Below are 20,435 nucleotides of genomic sequence, written 5' to 3' on the forward strand. Positions count from 1 at the left end.
TATCGCAATTATCGCGATGTATTGTTACAACCGTATCGCACAATGTTAACGCAAACCTTACCAGTGAGTGTATTTCCAGCCGGCATTTCTCCACCTCTTGCCGGTGTCGCTCGGCTGCCATCATGGAGTCTCGTTGCGCGCCCTCTGTGCTCTGGCTCACGGTCTCGCGCAGCTTGGCCACTGATTGGTTGGCTTCGGACAACTCGGCCATCAGCTCCTCAACGCGCCTGGAAAACAAAAAACGGGGGAAAAAAAATGTTTTTAGGGGCCAAACCGACAAATTTGTTTCTTACAAGATGCTTGAGCATGTGTGTTATGTTACACTGACTTTATAAATTATTATAAATTGATGAATTATAAACTTGAGTGCCTTTTATCCAGTAAGATTTGCGAGTGGTCTTGACTGAAAGCACTTCATGATGGGAGTAATGCTTACAGCTACGATAATCCCAACGTGTTTTTTTTTTTGTGTAGCTTGTTAACGTGTCAGGAAAGCAGCCTCCGCGCAAGATGGAACCATAGACATATAATAAAACCTAGACACGACATTATCTGCTTTTACGTTGTGAATTCTGTGAGCAAAACGGGCTGCGTCACGCAGCCTGGCGCGATGCGCAAATTATCATGTGGCTTCGATTTACGCGCATACTTCATACGTATACCACGTATGTTCAGGCCAGCGGCGCCAACACACTTTTGCACCACTTAGTTGTTTTTTTTCCCACATGCGTACGGGACCAAACGATTCCAAATAACGCGCGCAGTGAGACCGCTCTCATCATAGGCGTGACGCGTCGCGCAAGATCATTAGGACGCGACGCGTCACGCAAATAATGAGCGTTCGCGTAATTAACATTATTCTATACGCTTTGCATTTTGCTCACAGGCGCAATAGCAAATGTCGCAAAGGTTTTATTTTATGTCTATGGATGGAACAAAGGGTCTCAGTTTGTTAACCACTTCGCGCCGGGATTATTGTTGCTGAAAATTTAGATTTTTTGCAAAAGGCAAAATTTTCCAGCCAACCTCTGATATACAGCCAACGCCAGATGTACTGATTCGCAAGAGTGATTTCAATAGTATTTGTACGATAATTCTTGCTGAAACCTCATATGTTTCAATACTCCGAGGTTTGCACTGGAGTGTAAATTGTAGAAAAGGCCGTGATTCAAGATCAGCACACGGTTCGCCTGCACAGACCTCACAAACTTTGTGATTGTCTCGTACAAATATGTTAAAAATTTCTGAGAAATTAAAGCTATAGTCCATCATTTGCAGCTATCCGAAAAGTAACTGGTATAATTATTGTTGAAAAAAAAACATACTTGGTTGAAAGATAGTAAGGGGACTAAACTCCCCAGTGAAATTATTCTTTCTGGCAAGCTGTCATTTTGAAGTAATCAACAAAAGAAGGCCTTTCCAATGGTGTATCTTAAGACGCACCGTAGGAAAATTCAAATTAGTAGTTCGTTTTGTTATTCGGCAAAGCGCGCGCAAGCATTGGCACGACGCAAACGCGAGCGGTTGCTATAATTTGTCGGATCAGTGCGCGACATTGCGTATAGCTGCAATTGGCTCAGTGAGAACGTGTCTCGGACGCTGAATTCAGGCCCAATTCAAAACATGATTCAGCAACTTTTGATTTGAAATTGAGATCCTAGAATGCTGTTTTTCTCGGAATATACAGCTGAAGCTGAGCTGAAACTTCATCAGGTTAGTTGTTCAGTACCCTTCTTTAGATTTTGAGCACTTTTGTTGCTTCAAACGAACAAAATGCACAAATTACAAATGATGGACTATATCTTTAAATTTATATTAACTGCAAAATGTGTCGCTAATCAGCTCCCTTACCTTTCTTTTGTCCTGAGCTGCTCGTTGAGGTTGACCAGCTGTTCTGAACTGTCGCCCGAGCTCTTCATTATCTGGGCAATGTCTGCCTCCTACGAAAACAGAAAAACCAAAATGTACCGAAAAAGTTACGTAACACTGCTATAACGAACACCAATACACTGAACAATGATCATCTCTGTTTAAAGTTTGGTAGAAACCTTCTCTCATCTCATAAATACCGTGACTGGCTACCACCCAAAAGATCAAACAACCTCCGCAATACCAACACCCTGTCAATCCCTCAATGTCGAACCAACCGATACAAGAATAGTGCAATCCCATTTTTAACCAATCTTCTTAATGAACAACTAAGCTCTACGTCTCACACCCTGGTGTGATATTTATCTTCATTTATTTACTGTTTTTTCGTAATCTGAGCAATCCATTTCTCCATGTTTGTTTTCCCAACTGTTTTTAATCAACTGTTTTTAGTCAAGTTTTTTTTTTAATTTGTTTTATTGTGTACTCACCATTCTTGTTGTTACATGCATTATGTTTTAACTCTCATTATAATTTTTTTCCGGTCTTCTAATTATTGTTATTGTAATACATACAGTTTTTACCTCTGTCTATTTTTAAAAATGTTTTCCAATGTAAACCTGCCCACAATTCAGCCTTCGGGCTGCGACGGGAGAGTAAAATAAACCATTTAATAAATAAATAAATAAATAAACAATTGACTATGGACTCTGTGCGCAAGTACCCCCTTAACAGTTACAAAGATAAAGTTTGGGAAGACATCTGGGAGGGAAAACTCGAATGCACAGCGAGCGATGCTTGTAATCACGGGAAGACGCTCATGGTTTGCAGACATACGGAACAACTTACTTGTGCATACTTTGCGTAACGCGCATGGGGAGAAGTGCCTGTACGAAACAATCTTTCACGGCTCCCAAGTTTTGCGGGGATTGGAGTCAAGTCATCCCCTTACTGCAACAAATTCTGCATGGGTTTAAATTAGGTTTTGCCCTTCACCGACGTTCAAACACTGTATACTCAGTGTGTTACCTCCCGAGTGAAAGTTGGAAAAAATCACTCGGGTGGGACTCTAACCCACGACCTCCTGCTTTCTAGTGCACATGTCTTACCTCTCGACCATCGAGCTAACGGGATCGGATTCAGTTAGCTCGGTAACACACTAAGTATACAGTGTTTGAACGTTGGTGAATGGTAAAACCTAATTTGATTTGATTTATATCACCCCGACGCAAAATTTCATCTTATAATAGTTTATGCGGTACCCGCTGCTATGTACATGTACATCAGATTCGAACCAGCCAACCGATCCCGTTAGCTCAGTGGTGGAGTGATAAGACATCTGCACTAGAAAGCAGGAGGTCGTGGGTTCGAGTCCCACCCGAGTGATTTTTTCCAACTTTCACTCGGGAGGTAACACAACTGAGTATACCGTGTTTGAACGTCGGTGAAGGGCAAAACCTAATTTGATTTGATTTATATCAACCCGACTCAAAAATTCCATCTTATAATACTGAATGGGTTTGTAGGAAAATGACTCACCAGTTTCTGCTTGTCTTCTACCAGTTGGGCGCAGCGATCTACGCTCGCCACACATTTTCTTTCTAAATCTAAAAAGGACAAAGACAATAATTCATGGTATCTAGGTATGATTTGGTTTTCAGAATTAGAAATAATGAAACATTCATCTCGCACACTAGGCATTATCCAAGGTTTGCCAAGTAGAATGACCGATGAAAGGTTTTCTGATAACGGAAAAAAATGTTGCAACCTGACGCCACTTTTTTCTTCATACATCATCTCAATGAAGGTCAGTCATTGCAAAAATGATGATAAGACATGAATCTGGGACTGAGAAACATTTCCAATTTTGTTAGGAAATACTTAGAAACTGTTCTTGACTCTGCATAGACTTTGTACACAACCGCTGAAGTGGCATCAGGTTGCAACATTTTTTTCCCTGATAACTTCCATGTTATGTGTGATTTTGAGTAACTCAGACTCTCAGAACTGTGACAGTTTCTTATTTTCAAAACTGCAAAATGCATAAAGGAGATTTATCAGGATGTCTATTTGCATAACTTCCCTTGTTAGAAACAGTATTTGATAAGTCTTTAATCCATTTGCTTAACCAAATTAAACTTTATATATTCAAAAAAGTGTTCACAAAGCCAACATTTCGACAAAATAATCATGATTAATGCTGAAATGGAACTTCATAAAATTTTTAACAATATTCTTATCAATAACACCACAAATTGTGAAGTGGACAAGAACGTGACAAATAAACTAGAAGGTTTCTAAGCTTCTTTTGCCACCGACCTGCACACGTGTTCTTTAATCCTTGGACAGACGATGCAAGCTCCTGAAGGGAAGACTCTTTCTCTGTAAGCTGATTGGCTAAATCTGAATAAGAATGGCCAAAAATTGATGTGAGAGGCAGTACTTCAATTTAAGTAAAATTTAATTTAATTGGCCAAAAAAAAATCCGGCTAGATCCTGAACAAGACTTTTAGATACATTCTTTACAGTCAAAGAAATCAAAGCTACTTCGTAAATTAATTTTCAGTTTTTTCCTAGGATCTGTAAAATCAGTAACTACTAAGAACAGTGCTTCTTTCTTAACTCTTTCAGTGCCAAACTCGTACATGTACGAGGTATATTTGTTAGTACGAAAGCGCCAACCTCATACATGTACGAGGTAATGTTTGTGATTGAAATCGCCAAAGCTCGTACATGTACGAGGTAGAGTAAACATGTTATCAAAAGGGGGCGCTCTCCTTCTTTCTAATGGTACCATTTTCATGCATGTACGGCCTGAATTAATTTTTTTATTCGTATTCTTGCGAGAGGGCGCTGCACTAAAACTCGTATTTTCTGCAAAAAGTGCGGAATTCCCCTGTGTGTAGGACAGTGTTTCAGGGTGTAGCACTATGTATGTGACTACTATTGACTTTCCAATATACCAAGGATATACCAGAGAGCAACAACAACATATTTAGTGAGTAAAACTTATTTACTTTTTTTTTTTTACAGAATTTTGAACAATTAACAAAAACGCTCGAAGTTGGGCACTTCATGGTTAAACTTTTCAAATTTTGCAGGCACTGAAAGAAGTGTAAGAAGATTGTCAGAGTTGTGATAAGAAAAGGCAGGCTCTGAGCATACTAGAGTAACTCATTTTGACATTCGATAAAGAAAAACCCGAAACAACACATACAGTTCTTAAAGGGAACATTCAAAATTTGCAAACATCGGAAAACAAAACTACCAATTTTTTACGAAATACCTTACTAGGATGTTGCTAAATGACAGTCTAAAGCATCCTGTAAAATTATGGCACCTGGTGTGAAGTCATTTTTCAAAAAAATGTGGTATTTTGTGTAAATTTCCAACGGTGGCCGGCCGACCACCGTTGGAAAAACCTATTTATTTTTCAACTACTGCTACAAATTTACCATTTTTTTTTCAGTCCAAATTTTGTTCACTTTTGGTTACATGTTCATGAATGGGTGCAGGCCAGCTAGATTGGTTTCCTTACCTTACAGTTTTTCGGCATCTATAAATTGATTCATTTCATTTTAGTGGAGTCAGGGGACCAGACTACTTGAATTTTTTGTGTTTTTCTTGGCTTTTCCAGCATTTTCGAACACAATCCTTCAAACTTGTCAGTGTAACAATATTTGATCTATTGTACGAACCCCTCAAATTGTTCATTTCTGAAATTTAAAGCAAAAGCCAATGATGTACATTCCCTTTAAGTGGAGAATGCTTACCTTCTATTGTTTTCGATGACTGTTGCTGCTTTGATAATCCATCTTGAATTTGTGCTTTCTGCAAAAGAAATTAAATCACATAGACGAATAAATAAAAACCTTAGTGTAATGTACAATGTATATGTCTATCATGTACTATCAACCATAACCCTAAAGGATCCACAGGTATTGACAAGGAGGTTTTTAGCTGTAGATAGCAGCTCAACAAGTTGTCATGTCTCTTTGTTAGTTTAGTTAGTTGGTAACAAACCTTGAAGGGCGGGAGAGGGGTTGAAGGTTGTGAGAGGGGGTACTCAAAGGGGCGGGCTGAGTGATGGTGGGGTGAGGTAGGGGTAGAGTAGGGGTGGGAGCTAAGGATTAATGATAATAATAATTTGGGAGGCTAATCATCCTTACTCGCAGCTGGTATGCTGAATTGCGAAGGACGCGGCTACAACGTGGTCGGGCCGCTGGCACGTAAAGGCGCCTATTACTACCGGCCACACCCACCCATATATGACTACGGAGCACAGCCTGAGATCAAAAGTGTTTGGTTTTTCCCGGAGGGAGGAAAACCGGAGGGCCCGGAGAAAAACCCTCGTGGCACAGGAGAGAACCAACGCACTCTACTCACATGTGATCCACAGCCAGGCCAGGATCCGTGGCCGGGATTCGAACCGTGGTCACCTTGGTGAGAGGCGAGCAACAATTTGGGAGGATAATCATCCTTTGGCACGTAAAGGCGCCTATGGCTGCCGACCACATCGACCCATATATGACCACGGAGCACAGCCTGAGATCGAAAGTGTTTGATTTTCCCGAAGGGAGGAAAACCGGAGGGCCCGGAGAAAAACCCTCGTGGCACAGGAGAGAACCAACGCACAACTCTACTCACATGTGACCCACAGCCAGGCCAGGGTCTGCGGTAGGGATTCGAACCGTGGCCACCTTGGTGAGAGGCGAGCGCTTTACGCACAAGCCACCCATGCCATTTGGGAGTGGGGTCTGGAGTTGGGGTTGGATTAGCAGAATCGAAGTGGGATACAAGTGGTATGGGATTTGGGAAGCTGGGCTAGTTCTTCCTCCTATGCTTTCTTGTTTACTATCCCAACCATCGTATCCTGCATACTGTCTTGGGTTAGTGGTGGGGTAGAGTGAGGGTAGGGGATGGGGTCAGGATTTGGCTACATACCAGATGAGCCAGTTCCTCCTCCTGAGACTTCCTCTCCTTCACCATGCCGCTCATCTTTTCCTGCATGCTGGCTATCTCCAGGTCACGCTGGGTCACCATCTCCTCCCGTTGCTTCTGCACCAGCTTGTTGTACTCCTGCTTGGCGACTTGACCCAAGGCGTTCTGGTTCTCCTTCTGCAGGAAGTCGATCTGCTCCTGGTAGGTGGCTGACTCTGCCTCCAGCTCGGCAATCTTGAAGTCTTTCTCCTCAAAATGGCCCTAGGTTTTGGGGGAGGCGGGGAGGGGGAAACAATCGTGGGTTTGTTACGCACCAGCTATGGCATCGTCCCATCCAAACACCGCAAAAAAAGTCCACACTTATTGGAGGGGGTCATAATTTTGAATCTGATCGTCTTATGATAACATCATTTATATAGCTCTTTGGGGAATGTTGTTAGCTACATTTTGATACCTGTTTGCTACCAAAGATTGTAAATCGTCCAAGATTGACAACGGTTTATGAAAAATGATGCAGTTTGAAAAGTTGCAAATTTGAAGAGTACGCGAGTGGAAATTGCTGCGTGATGTTGTCACACTGCCCGAAACGAACGGCAGGGAATATTGATCGCACAGTGCTCGTATGTATGGGAGCACGCGAAATTGAATTACCCGTGCTTTGTTCAGGCACTGTGTAGTCGAAAGGGGCTAAATACCGGCATGTGTGATTACGCTTAGCAACTTCTCCTCGCGTAATCTTTAAATTTGCAACTTTTCAAACTGCATCATTTTTCATAAACCGTTGTCAATCTTGAACAATTTACAATCTTTAGTAGCAAACAGGGTATCAAAATGTAGCTATTGGTGATTTAGCTACCAAAATAATATTGAAAAATCAAGTTACGATATATCGACGGTGCTTAACGACTGATAAATCAATCTTGATCTAAAATTTGACGGACCTGCAATACATCCACCTCTTGCTGTAGTTTGGACGCCCGATGATTCTCTTCCACTAGCCTCTCTTTCAAGGTTTTCACGCGGGCCGTCTCTTCCTTCTGCTCAGCCTGTTGGATATTAAAAAAAAGGTGACAGCGTTTGATTTGTTTAACATGAGTACTTGAAAAGACCTCAGATCGTTCTGAAGATGTTTAAGCCATTGCTTGGTATTCTTATCAAAAAGGTATCAAACTTCCAAACAATTTTGTTCTGCCATTTTACTCGCTGTTCAAGCATTTCTATTGTGGGGGCCGCGGTGTACATGTACTCGACATCTTTGTATTTGGAGATCATATACATGCAAGTGGTTTTCAAGCACTAAATTTAGCCGGCTCGCACGGTGCATAATGCACGCATGTTTTGCGAAGTACAGGGTTTTCCATTTAAACAACAAGCGGTGTTTAAGTAAGGGAATATATATGTGCTTAACCGGTTTTAAACAAGTCGTTTAAAACTAGCTAGGGACACGGATAATGACCCGAGCGAAAAGTCATTTATAAATACCTTTCCAGTCAAAAATTTAAAACAAGACAAACAGTTACAAATTTCTGACAATTTTGTTCAACAATTTACATTTCTTCATGTTTTTTGGGACAACCCTCTGGTTATGGTATGTGCCTTGCGCGCATAGTGCTAAAAATCTCCTTATATGGAGATTGACGTGCATGCGCGTACTGCATGATGTGGCGCAGAACACGGTATTTTTTTATCAGCGGTTCAAAACCACCCACGTGATGGGCTATCGACCAATAGGAATGGGTAAAATGACTCAGGTATTTATGAATGGTGGTTTAAGACCACCCACGTGGTGGGCTTTCGACCAATAGGAATAGATCAACTACTATCAGGTATTTACATACATGTATGAATAATACTGTAGGTCTCATGCAGTGATCTACTCGTAAAATAACTAAAAATGGGAAATTTACTAAGAAGCAACGGCACTGATGTAGACTTTGGTGTAAACATAACATCCCAAAAAATTTAAGGCATAATCATGTGATAAAAAATTCACACACACACACACACAAAACTTAGGAAAAAAATCGCACAAGCTCATTTTTTCTTTTTTTTGGTTCTTAACTTTAACTCCCTAGGCATTTTACTAGGATGCAACCTCAATCCTGCAAAATCCTCTGTTAATTCTAGTATGTGGCTCTTGGAGGGGTGACCACTGCCTCAATCCAGCAAAATACTCCAGCAATTAATCACTGTCAATATATTGAGGCAGAGCCAGTGACATCCTGGAGCAGTGCGGAGGATTTCAAGTATAATCTAGGCCCAAATAGATGCACAGCTGAGCATACTTAACACCAGGTCCGGCCCAAGACCTTGACACAGTGCATCCTCCAAAATCAGCAACACATTTTTGCCATATACATGTAGCCTCAATCCTGCAAAATCCTCCATTTTGCAAAGTGGATTTTGGAGGATTTGGGAAGGTAAGAGGTAACTCTCATACATCCAATGGGGGCTAGAAATATTCACAATGATCTATGCCAACTACGAAGTAAAAAGAAAAAAAAATACAAATTTTGCAGAACTGAAGCATAAAGTGACAAAATAATTATAGAAAACCAACACAGAAACATGTTAATATCGCCATGATGACATAACTTTTTCAGTTACGTCCATAGGTCAGTCACTTCTACTCCCATAGCAGATGGTCAAGACGTTTCAATTTTCAATCTTTTTTGAGGTCAGTGCATTTTATCACCCTCTCCCTAATCCTAAACAATTCTGTCCGCATAATTCCAAAACATGTCAAAAATTTGAGGAATATTAATTGATATCCCAAGATAGCATCAGTCCCGATTAAAAAAAAAATGTCTTTGACTCCAAATTATAATGATTTTAACTGTTTCAATATGTTTATAATATTACAACCATAATATTTGGCAAGACCAACTACTTAAAGTCACATAGGATCGTTTGCAATAACGTGGAAAAGTACCTAGTGATTTAACAACGGAAAACCTTGCTCATAGTCATAGTGAAGATAGGACTGGTATCAAATACCCTATGAAACTACAATCCCGGCCAAAACGGTTGGGACACTTGGAAATAAACTTAGCCTCCCACGGTCACCCACTCCCCCGGTCAATGTTGTTCTCTCCAGCTGATGGAGCACACACCGCGCAATGAGAGACAACATTGAGCGGGGGCCAGGGGGTTGGGGGCCCAGCGAGATTTGGCCAGGATCGTAGTCTGCCTGACATGGTATCATTTTGGAAGAAAACTAACATCAAAATAGCAACAGAATCCAGTAACTAAACCCCAAAATGTTATATATTTTTCTTTTTTTTCTCTCAAAATGTATAATATCCAGAGCTGAAACTTCAACAGGTTACTTATTATACACCCTACTTAAGATTTTGAGCAAAAAATGTACAAATCGCAAATGATCCTACATGTACATATCTCTAAATTTACAAATAAATTAGAAAAATCTACCGTAGAATTAGTAATCACACTATTCCTGAAAGAACGCAAATCACTGTTCTACATTCCAATCAGGCAAATGGCTTTTCAAGGTTTGCCCATCTCTGCCTGAGATATTATTTAATAACCAGCCATCTTATTATAATCTTTTTTTTTTGGTCTTTTTTTTTTAAGCTTAGGGAAAACCAGAGAGGCTTAATCCAATTATCACTCTACAGACGAGTCCTGTTACTCAAGGATCACAAGCGGAGCCGTCCGGAGTCCGCGGTTTACAGGAATAATTGGGATGACCGTTCCTTTCAAGGTCAAAGACGGACATGTCTTCCTAAAAATGGATGCCGCTAATCGGCTTAAAGGGAAAGCAATGCACTTTAGGTGTTTACTTTCGATTGAGTAAACAGACCGACTCACTTACTTAAAAGGTAAGGGTAATATTAAAAAAACACCAATATCTTGTTTTGGTTATAATTATTCTGAGAGGGAAAGGGTGATTTTAGGAAGGTGATTAAAATTTTGATAGACTCGGAGAAAAACGCTGGATTTGCGATAGAATTGAAAGACTCGGAGAAAAACGCTGGATTTGCGATAGAATTGAAAGACTGACTCATTACTTAACCCTAACCGCCCTGAATCCTTCAAAATCCTCTTTGCCAAAGTGGAGGAATTTGGAGGATTGAGGCAACATGGCAAAAGTGCGTTACTGATTTCGTGGATGCACTTTGACAAGGTCTTGGGCCGGACCTTGTTTTTGCTCAGCCATGCATAAATATAGGCCATCCTCTGCACTGCTCAAAGATGTCATTGGCCAAGCCTCAACATATTGACAGTCACTGCCGCAGGATTTTGCTGCATTCAGGCAGTGGTCAACCCTCCACAGACCATATTCAAGAAATAATTGAGGAATTTGCAGGATTGAGGCTATATGCTATTTTTCCATGAGGCCAATTGGAGGATTTTGCAGGCTACATCCTAGCAAAAAGGCCTAGGGAGTTACATGTAGGGTTAAAGGGGAAAAAATGAAATTTTGGTTCAGTTGATTGAGATTGGTTATAATAGTCTTAAAGTTGAAAAATGTGATCATAATTTTGTTGGAAGCTGGAAAAATTTTTTACTTGCAATTGAATAAAAAGACTGACTCATTGTTTGAAAAAAACAACAACTGTGGTTTAGACGACTGAGAATTATTCTAGGATGGGAACGTGGTAAGGATTTTGATGGACTCATGGAACAAAATGAACTTGAGTTGGAATCGACGGACTGATTTATTACTAGAAAAAAATACATTTTTGGTTCGGATGATTATGAATTATTCTGAGATGAAAGGAGTGACTTTGGGATTTTGATTATTTGAAGATATTTCAAAAAACGGACTTAAGCAGAATAAAAAAAACAATTAACACATTGCTCAAAAACTTAAAATAAAAAAACTAATTTTTCTTGTTGATTAAATATGGTTATAACTTTTCTCAGAGGCAAGGTCAAATTTGGGAATGTGATAAGGGTTTCTGCTGGACTCAGGAAAAACTTGGTCTTATTCATTCAGCAAAAACGTGCACATTTTTATTGGCATGGCATATGTTTGTATTCATAAATACCTAAGACCGTTTACGCACTCCTATTGGTCGAGAGCCCGTCACGTGGCCGGTCTTAAACGGATGATAAAGACATGACTAGGTGGTCTTCAACAATTTTCCAGTGCAGAGTGTCACAGTGAAATTTGGACTCCCATGAAATCCGGTGCCTTTTACGTTTCATTGGTTAAACGTTCACATTCCTCACGCTGGCATGCGCAATACTACCAGTGAATCAGTATTTTATAGTCCGATATTCACACTACACCCGCCCAGCTGCGTTTTGCGGGACATCGCGCAGTACGCGCACACCAATCTCCTCATAAGGTAATGACATGTAGAGGTGGAATGCGTGACGCGCACGCAATTGTCGAGGGGCATTCCATATTATAGTCAGAGGGGTGTTTCGTAAAACATGAAGTAAAAATGTTGAACAAAATGGTTGACAACGTCTAGTTTTTGACTTTTTTGGATTTTTGGACCAAAGATTTTTTTTTTTGACCAAAAAGGTATTTATGAATGGGAATAAATATGTGTTCCGTCGGTATTAAACACTCTGTTTAAAACCAGTGTGAGTCTGGATGGGTAATTATCACCCATCCAGACTCACACCGGTTTTAAACAGAGTGTTATAATACCTCTGGATCACACAGGAAAGCCAAAATTAAATCGAATAAATATTTACCAACCAACAACAAAATATCAACACTTTGTCGCAATAACATTTTTCTTTAGATCACAAACATCTGGATCAAATAAAATTAAAATGCCTCTCACCTTAAGGTCTGTAGAATTGATGTTGGCCTCTTCAAGCCGAAACTGAAGATCCTCCAGCTTTCTGCAGACATTAAAAAATAAAGAAAACGACTGTTAATACAAAAAAGGCCACGTTCGCATACTTTAATCCGCAATTACCTACATTAAGCACGTATCACACATGACAATGGCATTACGTTGAGAAATTCATTGATTTCGGGCATCAACTCCTTTCATTTGCAACTGCGTTAGAAATTTCTCACGCTTGATATGACAGAAAGTCATCGTTTTGCCTGACATATTCTCAAATGCCAGCCCCATTAATATTCAACGCTGCTATTCAAGATGTAATACTTTTCTGTTCTCACATGCATTAATGTGGTTTGCACTAGGGAATACTTCCTTTAAAGCTACAATCTATCATTTGCAGCTATCCAAAAAGGAACTGACTGAATAATTATTGTTGAAAAACATACTTGGTTGAAAGATAGGAAGGGGACTAAACTCCCTGTGAATTTATTCTTTCTGGCAAGCTGTAATTTTGAAGAAATCAACGAAAGAAGGCCTTTCCAAAGGTGCGTTGGAAATTTCCGTTTGTAGTTAGTGTTTTTATTCGGCGAAGCACACGCAAGCTTTGGCATGACACACGGGTGCGCGGTTGCTAATAATTGTCGGATCGGTGTGCGACATCGCGTAGCTGCAATCAGCTCAGTGACAACGTGTCTCGGACGCTGAATTCAGGCCCAATTCAAAACATGATCCAGCAACTTTCGATTTGAAATCAAGATCCTAGAATGCTGTTTTTCTCGGAATATACAGCTGAAGCCGAGCTGAAACTTCATCAGGTTAGTTGTTCAGTGCCCTTCTTTAGATTTTGAGCACTTTTGTTGCTTCATACGAACAAAATGCAGAAATTACAAATGACGGACTATCCCTTTAATACCCTCGGGTGAATAAAAGAAATTGGAAACAGACGTGCCTTCATGACTACATATGGAATTGTGCCCCTCGATGTTATATTTTTAGCAGGTCTCATATCCTTTCGACCAGGAAGCTAATAAGCAAGTGCCACAGATGAAAAAGCTATTTATGGGCAACCCACCAGACCGTATGATGTCAATACCATGCGTTGCCATGATATAAAGACGTCAACGAAAGATCCAGTAACCCGATTTGAAAACATTTCTGTTTGTTTCAACAGAGAGTTTTATTTTTTTCTTTGTAGAATGTGGGATGTCATGAATCTTTGAATTTAAAGGAGTGTGCTCCATGCTTTTTATAAAAAAACAAGTCAGGTGTGTTTACAAACACAAATGCCCCGCAACCGTGACTGTTTCCATGACATAACACCACTCTAACATCAAATTACATGTACCTTGGTCAAATGGAACGTTCATTGACAGCATTAGTGTCTTCTGTAGGTTTTATATGAATTAATCCCTAATCCCTATGATCTCAGAATAAATACAAGATTTCTATTGTTTTAGCCACTGTGACCTTGACCCTTGACCTTTCGACCCCCAATGCGATAGGTTCCTTAGGATTGCCAAGGACAATCCACAAACCAAATTTGAAGTTCATATGTAAAGTATATCTCAAGTTATCGCGCTGACAAAATTTCTTTTGTTTTTGCCACTGTGACCTTGACCCTTGACCTTTTGGCCCCAAATGCAAAAGGCTTCTTAGGATTGCCAAGGACAATCCACAAACCAAATTTGAAGTTCATATGTAAAGTATATCTCAAGTTATCGCGCTGACAAAATTTCTATTGTTTCAGCCACTGTGACCTTGACCCTTGACCTTTTGGCCCGTAATGTAAAAGGCTTCTTAGAATTGCCAAGGACAATCCACAAACCAAATTTGAAGTTCATATGTAAAGTATTTCTCAAGTTATCGCGCTGACAAAATTTCTATTGTTTCAGCCACTGTGACCTTGACCCTTGACCTTTCGGCCCCAAATGCAAAAGGCTTCTTAGGATTACCAAGGACAATCCACAAACCAAATTTGAAGTTCATATGTTAAGTATTTCTCAAGTTATCGCGCTGACAAGATTTGTCCGGACACACACACCCACACACCCGGACTTGTTTCACATACGTAGTGTGGACTTTCCTTTCTTTTCGTGTAGTTAAGGAACACCAGTGGAAAAACTCATTTTTCTCAAACTGTGAAAACTCTTACAACCCAATTTTTTTTCTATGATTCCCTATAGTGTTTCTCTTCATTCTGCTACAAATAAACCTAACCCAAAAATGCCTCTAAACCTGTTTTCCAGAAATGGGGAAACACTGTGTGGACGTGGGCAAGTCCACACAACGTCGGTGCTACCTACATTATGTGGACGTGTTTTGTTCGGAAGTCCACACTGCGTATGTAAGACAAGCTCACCCACCCACCCACACACACACCCACACACCCACCCACCCACGGAAGGACAAGGCGGAAACAGTATGCCCCTTCGGCTTCGCCGCGGGGCATAAAAAATCTGTTTTGGTTAAACCCTAATCCCCTAGGCCCCTTTTGCTACGAAGAATCCTCAATCCTCCAAAATCCACCAAAATTTGCACTCGCATGTATGCTTAAATGAAGGCTACCCACTGCCTCAATCCTTCAAAATCCTTCAACAGCCCTGCCTCGCAAAATGCATTCAGCCTCAATCCTCCAATATCCTCCACTTCTTCAAACACCATTTATCCTCAATCCTACAAAATCAACTGATACTGAATGTCCATACATGCCCTTAATCCACCGCAGAATTGGTTTCATGGATTTGGTTCTCTTGGATTTGGCTGTACCTACATGTAAGTGCAAGGGATTTGGTTCCATAGAATTCAATTCCATTGGTTCCATAAAATTTGATTCCATTGGTTCCATTGCATTTGGTTCCATAAATTTTGGTTCCATTGGTTTAGGCACTACACAAGTCCGTGAGATTTGGTTTCATAGGATTTGGTTCCAGGGACTTGGTTCCATTACATATGGTACTACACAAGTGCATGCGATTTGGTTCCCTACGATTTGGTTACATTGGATTTGGTTCCACTCGGTTTGGCACTATACAGGTCCGTGGGATCTAGTTCCATAGAATTTGGTGCCATGGGGCTTGGTTCCATTGGATTAAGCACTACACTAGTCCGTGAGATTTGGTTTCATAGGATTTGGTTCCAGGGACTTGGTTCCATTACACTTGGCACTACACAAGTGCATGCGATTTGGTTCCCTACGATTTGGTTACATTGGATTTGGTTCCACTCGGTTTGGCACTACACAGGTCCATGGGATCTAGTTCCATAGAATTTGGTGCCATGGGGCTTGGTTCCATTGGATTAGGCACTACACAAGTCCGTGAGATTTGGTTTCATAGGATTTGGTTCCAGGGACTTGGTTCCATTACATATGGTACTACACAAGTTCATGCGGTTTGGTTACCTACGATTTGGTTACATTGAATTTGGTTCCACTCGGTTTGGCACTACACAGGTCCGTGGGATCTAGTTCCATAGAATTTGGTGCCACGGGGCTTGGTTCCATTGGATTTTGGTCTACGCAAGTCCATGGGATCTGGCTCCATAGGATTTGGTTCCATTGGATTTGGCACTACACAAGTCTGTTGGATCTAGGTCCATATGATTTGGTTCCAAAGGATTTGGTTCCCATTGGATTTGGCACTACACAAGTCTATGGGATCCAGTTCCATAGAATTTGGTGCCATGGGATTTGGTTTAATGGGGTTTGGCACTATGTACACTGGTAGTCTGTGGGATCTGGACCCATAGGATTTGGTTCCATTGGATTTGGTTCCATGTGGTTTGGCACTACACAAGTCTGTGGGATCTGGATCCATATGATTTGGTTCCATAGGATTTGATCCAATTGGATTTGGTTCCTTTGGATTTGGTTCCATTGGATTTGGTTCCATTGGACTTGGTTTCATTGGATTTGGTTCTGTTAGATTCAGCACTACACAAGTGCATAGGATGTGGTTCCATAGGATTTGGTTCGATGGGACTTGTTTTCATGGGACTTGGTTCCATAGGATTTGGTTTCATGGCATTTGGTTCCACGGGATTTGCTTCCAAAGAATAAATTACTTCTGTCCTGAAACTCACCTTCTCTCTTCTTCCAGTTGCTGCAAAAGCTCCACTTTCTCCCTGTCAGCCGACTCGACCAGCGCCCTCAACGAGTCCAAGTTCTCCTCACTGTCGCGTACATACTACTCCAAAAAAAGGATACAATTTTGCCATCGGGTAACTTCCAAAACTTAAAAGTTTAGTTTCTGGATGAATAGATGATATACAGTGTACTTTTCTGAGATTTGTTCAATGATATACGATGCATTTGTGTCCGAACTCCATGCATGAGGGGCGCAACCCATGCGAGTGATGGTTTGTGCATGTATGCACTTATTTTATCCTGAATTGGAGTCTTTGCATGAGCGTCAGGCGATGATGCCAATGCATTTGAATGTCTCTTCCAGTGGTCTCCCCCAACTCTGCCTTTGTAACCATTGAACGAGAACTTGTGCACAGAGTCCTTTACTTTCTCTGATGATGTACATCTCAATTAGCACATAAACAGTTCTTCACAGGAACTTATTTCGCACGTATTATACAATTTATGTACAGGATGAAAAAAAAAAACGAAACCCAAATGTCGGGACCATTGTTGTGTGAAGGTCTGCATGTAGCACCTTCAAAATCTAGGATATGAGAGCCCAATTCATAAGCTTTCTTTTAGTACAAGAGTCATCCGAATCACTCATGTACTTCTCAAGTTACACGGAATTTTAAACACAACCACCGTTTTAAAGTTCTGTCCACGGATCACAAAAAAGGCATGCGTTCTTTCAGCGAAACAAAAACCATTCACACACATCCCTATTTGATTTGTTTTGCTTTTGCTGAAAGAACACTTCCCTTTTTGTGATCCGTTGACAGAAATTTAAAAAGGTGGTTGCCTTTAAATTTCCGTAACTTGAAAAGTACATGAGTGATTCGAAAGATTCTTGTACTAAAAGAAAGCTTATGAATTGGGCTCTCATATCTGAGATTTTGAAAGTGCTACATGAAGAACTTCACTAAAACAATGGTCCCGACATTTGGGTTTCGTGTTTTTTTACTCACCCTGTACACAATTCTTCACAGGAACAAATTTCGCACAAGACACGTATTATCCAATTTTTGTATACGAGCTCCAAATGTCTTATGTGTCCAGACTCCAGAAAAATCTTCTGACACTCTGGTCAGTAAGTGATGCACCCACAAAGGTCTGTTAATATGTACATGCGTGTCAGTGAAGTAATGAACACAATAATGAGCCATTGTTTGCATTGTACATGTATGACTATGCCACACAATGAATTTTCCTTGTTTTAGCCCAACAGGAAATAATAAAACCCATGCCAGTGTCTCTGTAAAATCAACTTTTCATTTGAGGGGGGTCGAACGACTTCCCCTTGATGACATACTAGAGGTTTGATATTAGGCATGCACTTTCTAAAGTACAAGGTTTTGCTTGTGATTAGTAAACATGCTGGTTGACATAATGGGGAAATGGGTAGTCTACATAAAGGTTGTGTTAGGTCGATCAGTTAAAAATAGAAACGGAAATAAGAATCTTGTACCCGGTAGGTTGTGCAGGATTAAGTACAGGTCATTCATAAACTTATTCAGCCATGACCTCATACATATTCATCAACATCCTTCCTTTCTTTTGCTATTGATTCAACAGGGTTGTCTGGCCATTGGACATGACCTCATACATATTCATCAACATCCTTCCTTTCTTTTTTGCTATTGATTCAACAGGGTTGTCTGGCCATTGGACATGACCTCATACATATTCATCAGCATCCTTCCTTTCTTTTTTGCTATTGATTCAACAGGGTTGTCTGGCCATTGGACATGACCTCATACATATTCATCAACTTCCTTCTTTCTTTTTTGCTATTGATTCAACAGGGTTGTCTGGCCATTGGACATGACCTCATACATATTCATCATATGATGGACGTGTAATCAGTCTGTGATGAGCACATGATGGACTTACATGTATACATATTCATCAACTTCCTTTCTTTTTTGCTATTGATTCAACAGGGTTGTCTGGCCATTGGACATGACCTCATACATATTCATCATCTGATGGACTTGTAATCAGTTTGTGATGAGCACATGATGGACTGATACATATTCATCAACTTCCTTCCTTTCTTTTTTGCTATTGATTCAACAGGGTTGTCTGGCCATTGGACATGACCTCATACATATTCATCATCTGATGGACTTGTTATCAGTTTGTGATGAGCACATGATGGCCTTATGACGACTTATCTACAAATGTGCCTTTGATTGTCAAAATTTGGTGTCCATAGCAACGGTTGTCAAGGGGATTGCTGTACCTGTTCATGTTGCGCCTTGATAACTGCTAGTTCATGCTCGGCCTGGTGAGATAACTGTCAGACATGATGCATGTAACACAAGGCAAGGGGGAAAAAAGAGAAAATGAGGACAGCGAGAAAAAGAAAACAAAAATAAGGAGGAAAAGAGAAGAAATAAAGTTGGGTTTAGTGTTATTGTCCATGCTGGGCCATCAATCCATAGAGTTTCTGGTTGAAGACGTGCTAAGCAATTTCTGTCCCTTCGCACTTTTTGAAGTATACCAACCATACTGCAATGACATGTGAATTGCTTATGGTTGGTTACCGGTTAAATTTAACCCTTAACGTTTATCTGCTAAACCAAAAGTTACCATTCTAATCTTTAGAAGTTATTCAACAATGAACGCATGTCTGTAAACATGTTTCACTTAGACTGTTATTAAGCAAACTTCTCCTTTTTTCCTTTTTAAAGCAGTTCAAACAGCTTAGTGTACAGTACATTGTAGATTATTTGACAACATCAATTTTTCGTTTATGCTCAGCATTTATCTTCCACTTCGCAACTCTATGAATTTGGTCCTCGTTTAGTAAGTTACATTAATGGGTGCAGGGGCGGAGTCTACAAGATGGGAGTGGCATTAATGGTGGGGTCCAGGCCAAATTTGGTCATGGTCCCCGAGGGATGTGGTACAAGATCAGTATGAAATGGGCCAGTACACCATGGGATCCGACTATTTTGAAAACAGATAATGTAAGACTACATCTCATATTAACAAACCAAAATTATATTGTTTGAACTTGATATCATTCTGCCGGATATAATGGGTCAAGGCTAAAAAAAAGTAAATCTGGGCTCAGACTGCAAAAAATTCTATTCACTTGATTCTGAATGGATTTTTACTGGAAGTCTTTTCATGTATACATCTGGTGTACACAATAGGCTAAATTGAGGCTCCTAGGGAGTAATCCTATACAATAGCACTGCCCGACTCTCGTCACCAGCCAACAACCAGGCTAAGTCACGAGTGACAGTCAGTCAGACAGTCAGTCAGTCAATCAGTCAGTCACGGAATATAGATTCACGAGGAAGCCATTTCGATCTTGTTCCCTGAATCTGTTAAATAAATTGTAAACTGTTGAATGGAATGGTGCCAGATTTTTTTTAGGATTGAAGTGAGCTCCAAGCCTCGCTTTCAATTTTCTTTTAAAATGTGGCTTAAAACATGTTAGTATGCTTAATCACAAATTTGAAATGATTCATCAGAGCAGACTGGTATTAATTTGTACTGAGCTTTAATTTCATTGTTTTCATTTCTACGAGTTCGCAAGTTCCGACAAGGTTATCCGCGGATCAAAGGTGTCGCCTTTTTTCACAGTCGATCTCAAAATGTGTTGTGCTCTTAGAAAAAGTCACATTTTTGAACAATGACCTCAAATGATCCTAGATGACCTTTGACCTCCATTTTCGGAAGAGGTGTCATGAACCCCCACCCAAGGA

At 40.4% G+C, this 20,435-nt stretch overlaps 1 protein-coding gene across 6 annotated transcripts in view; it reads right to left on the bottom strand.

The window, feature by feature from the left end:
- The window catches only part of LOC119726130 (CAP-Gly domain-containing linker protein 1-like), an 89,149-nt gene that overhangs the window by 25,318 nt on the left and 43,396 nt on the right, over positions 1-20,435 (bottom strand). For 4 of the 6 annotated variants that reach the window (XM_038197743.1, XM_038197746.1, XM_038197742.1 and 1 more), the window contains 10 exons: positions 18,959-19,012; positions 16,668-16,771; positions 12,579-12,639; positions 7,752-7,856; positions 6,814-7,071; positions 5,643-5,700; positions 4,189-4,272; positions 3,409-3,476; positions 1,852-1,940; positions 62-227 (listed from right to left, as the gene is read on the bottom strand). In XM_038197743.1, coding sequence (XP_038053671.1) covers positions 62-227; positions 1,852-1,940; positions 3,409-3,476; positions 4,189-4,272; positions 5,643-5,700; positions 6,814-7,071; positions 7,752-7,856; positions 12,579-12,639; positions 16,668-16,771; positions 18,959-19,012 — 1,047 coding nt within the window. The remainder of the gene's footprint in view (positions 1-61; positions 228-1,851; positions 1,941-3,408; positions 3,477-4,188; positions 4,273-5,642; positions 5,701-6,813; positions 7,072-7,751; positions 7,857-12,578; positions 12,640-16,667; positions 16,772-18,958; positions 19,013-20,435) is intronic. The other 2 variants (XM_038197748.1, XM_038197744.1) reach the window with 1 other exon arrangement.

Source organism: Patiria miniata, unplaced genomic scaffold, assembly GCF_015706575.1.
Source record: "Patiria miniata isolate m_02_andy unplaced genomic scaffold, ASM1570657v1 HiC_scaffold_2, whole genome shotgun sequence".
Taxonomy (NCBI): domain Eukaryota; kingdom Metazoa; phylum Echinodermata; class Asteroidea; order Valvatida; family Asterinidae; genus Patiria; species Patiria miniata.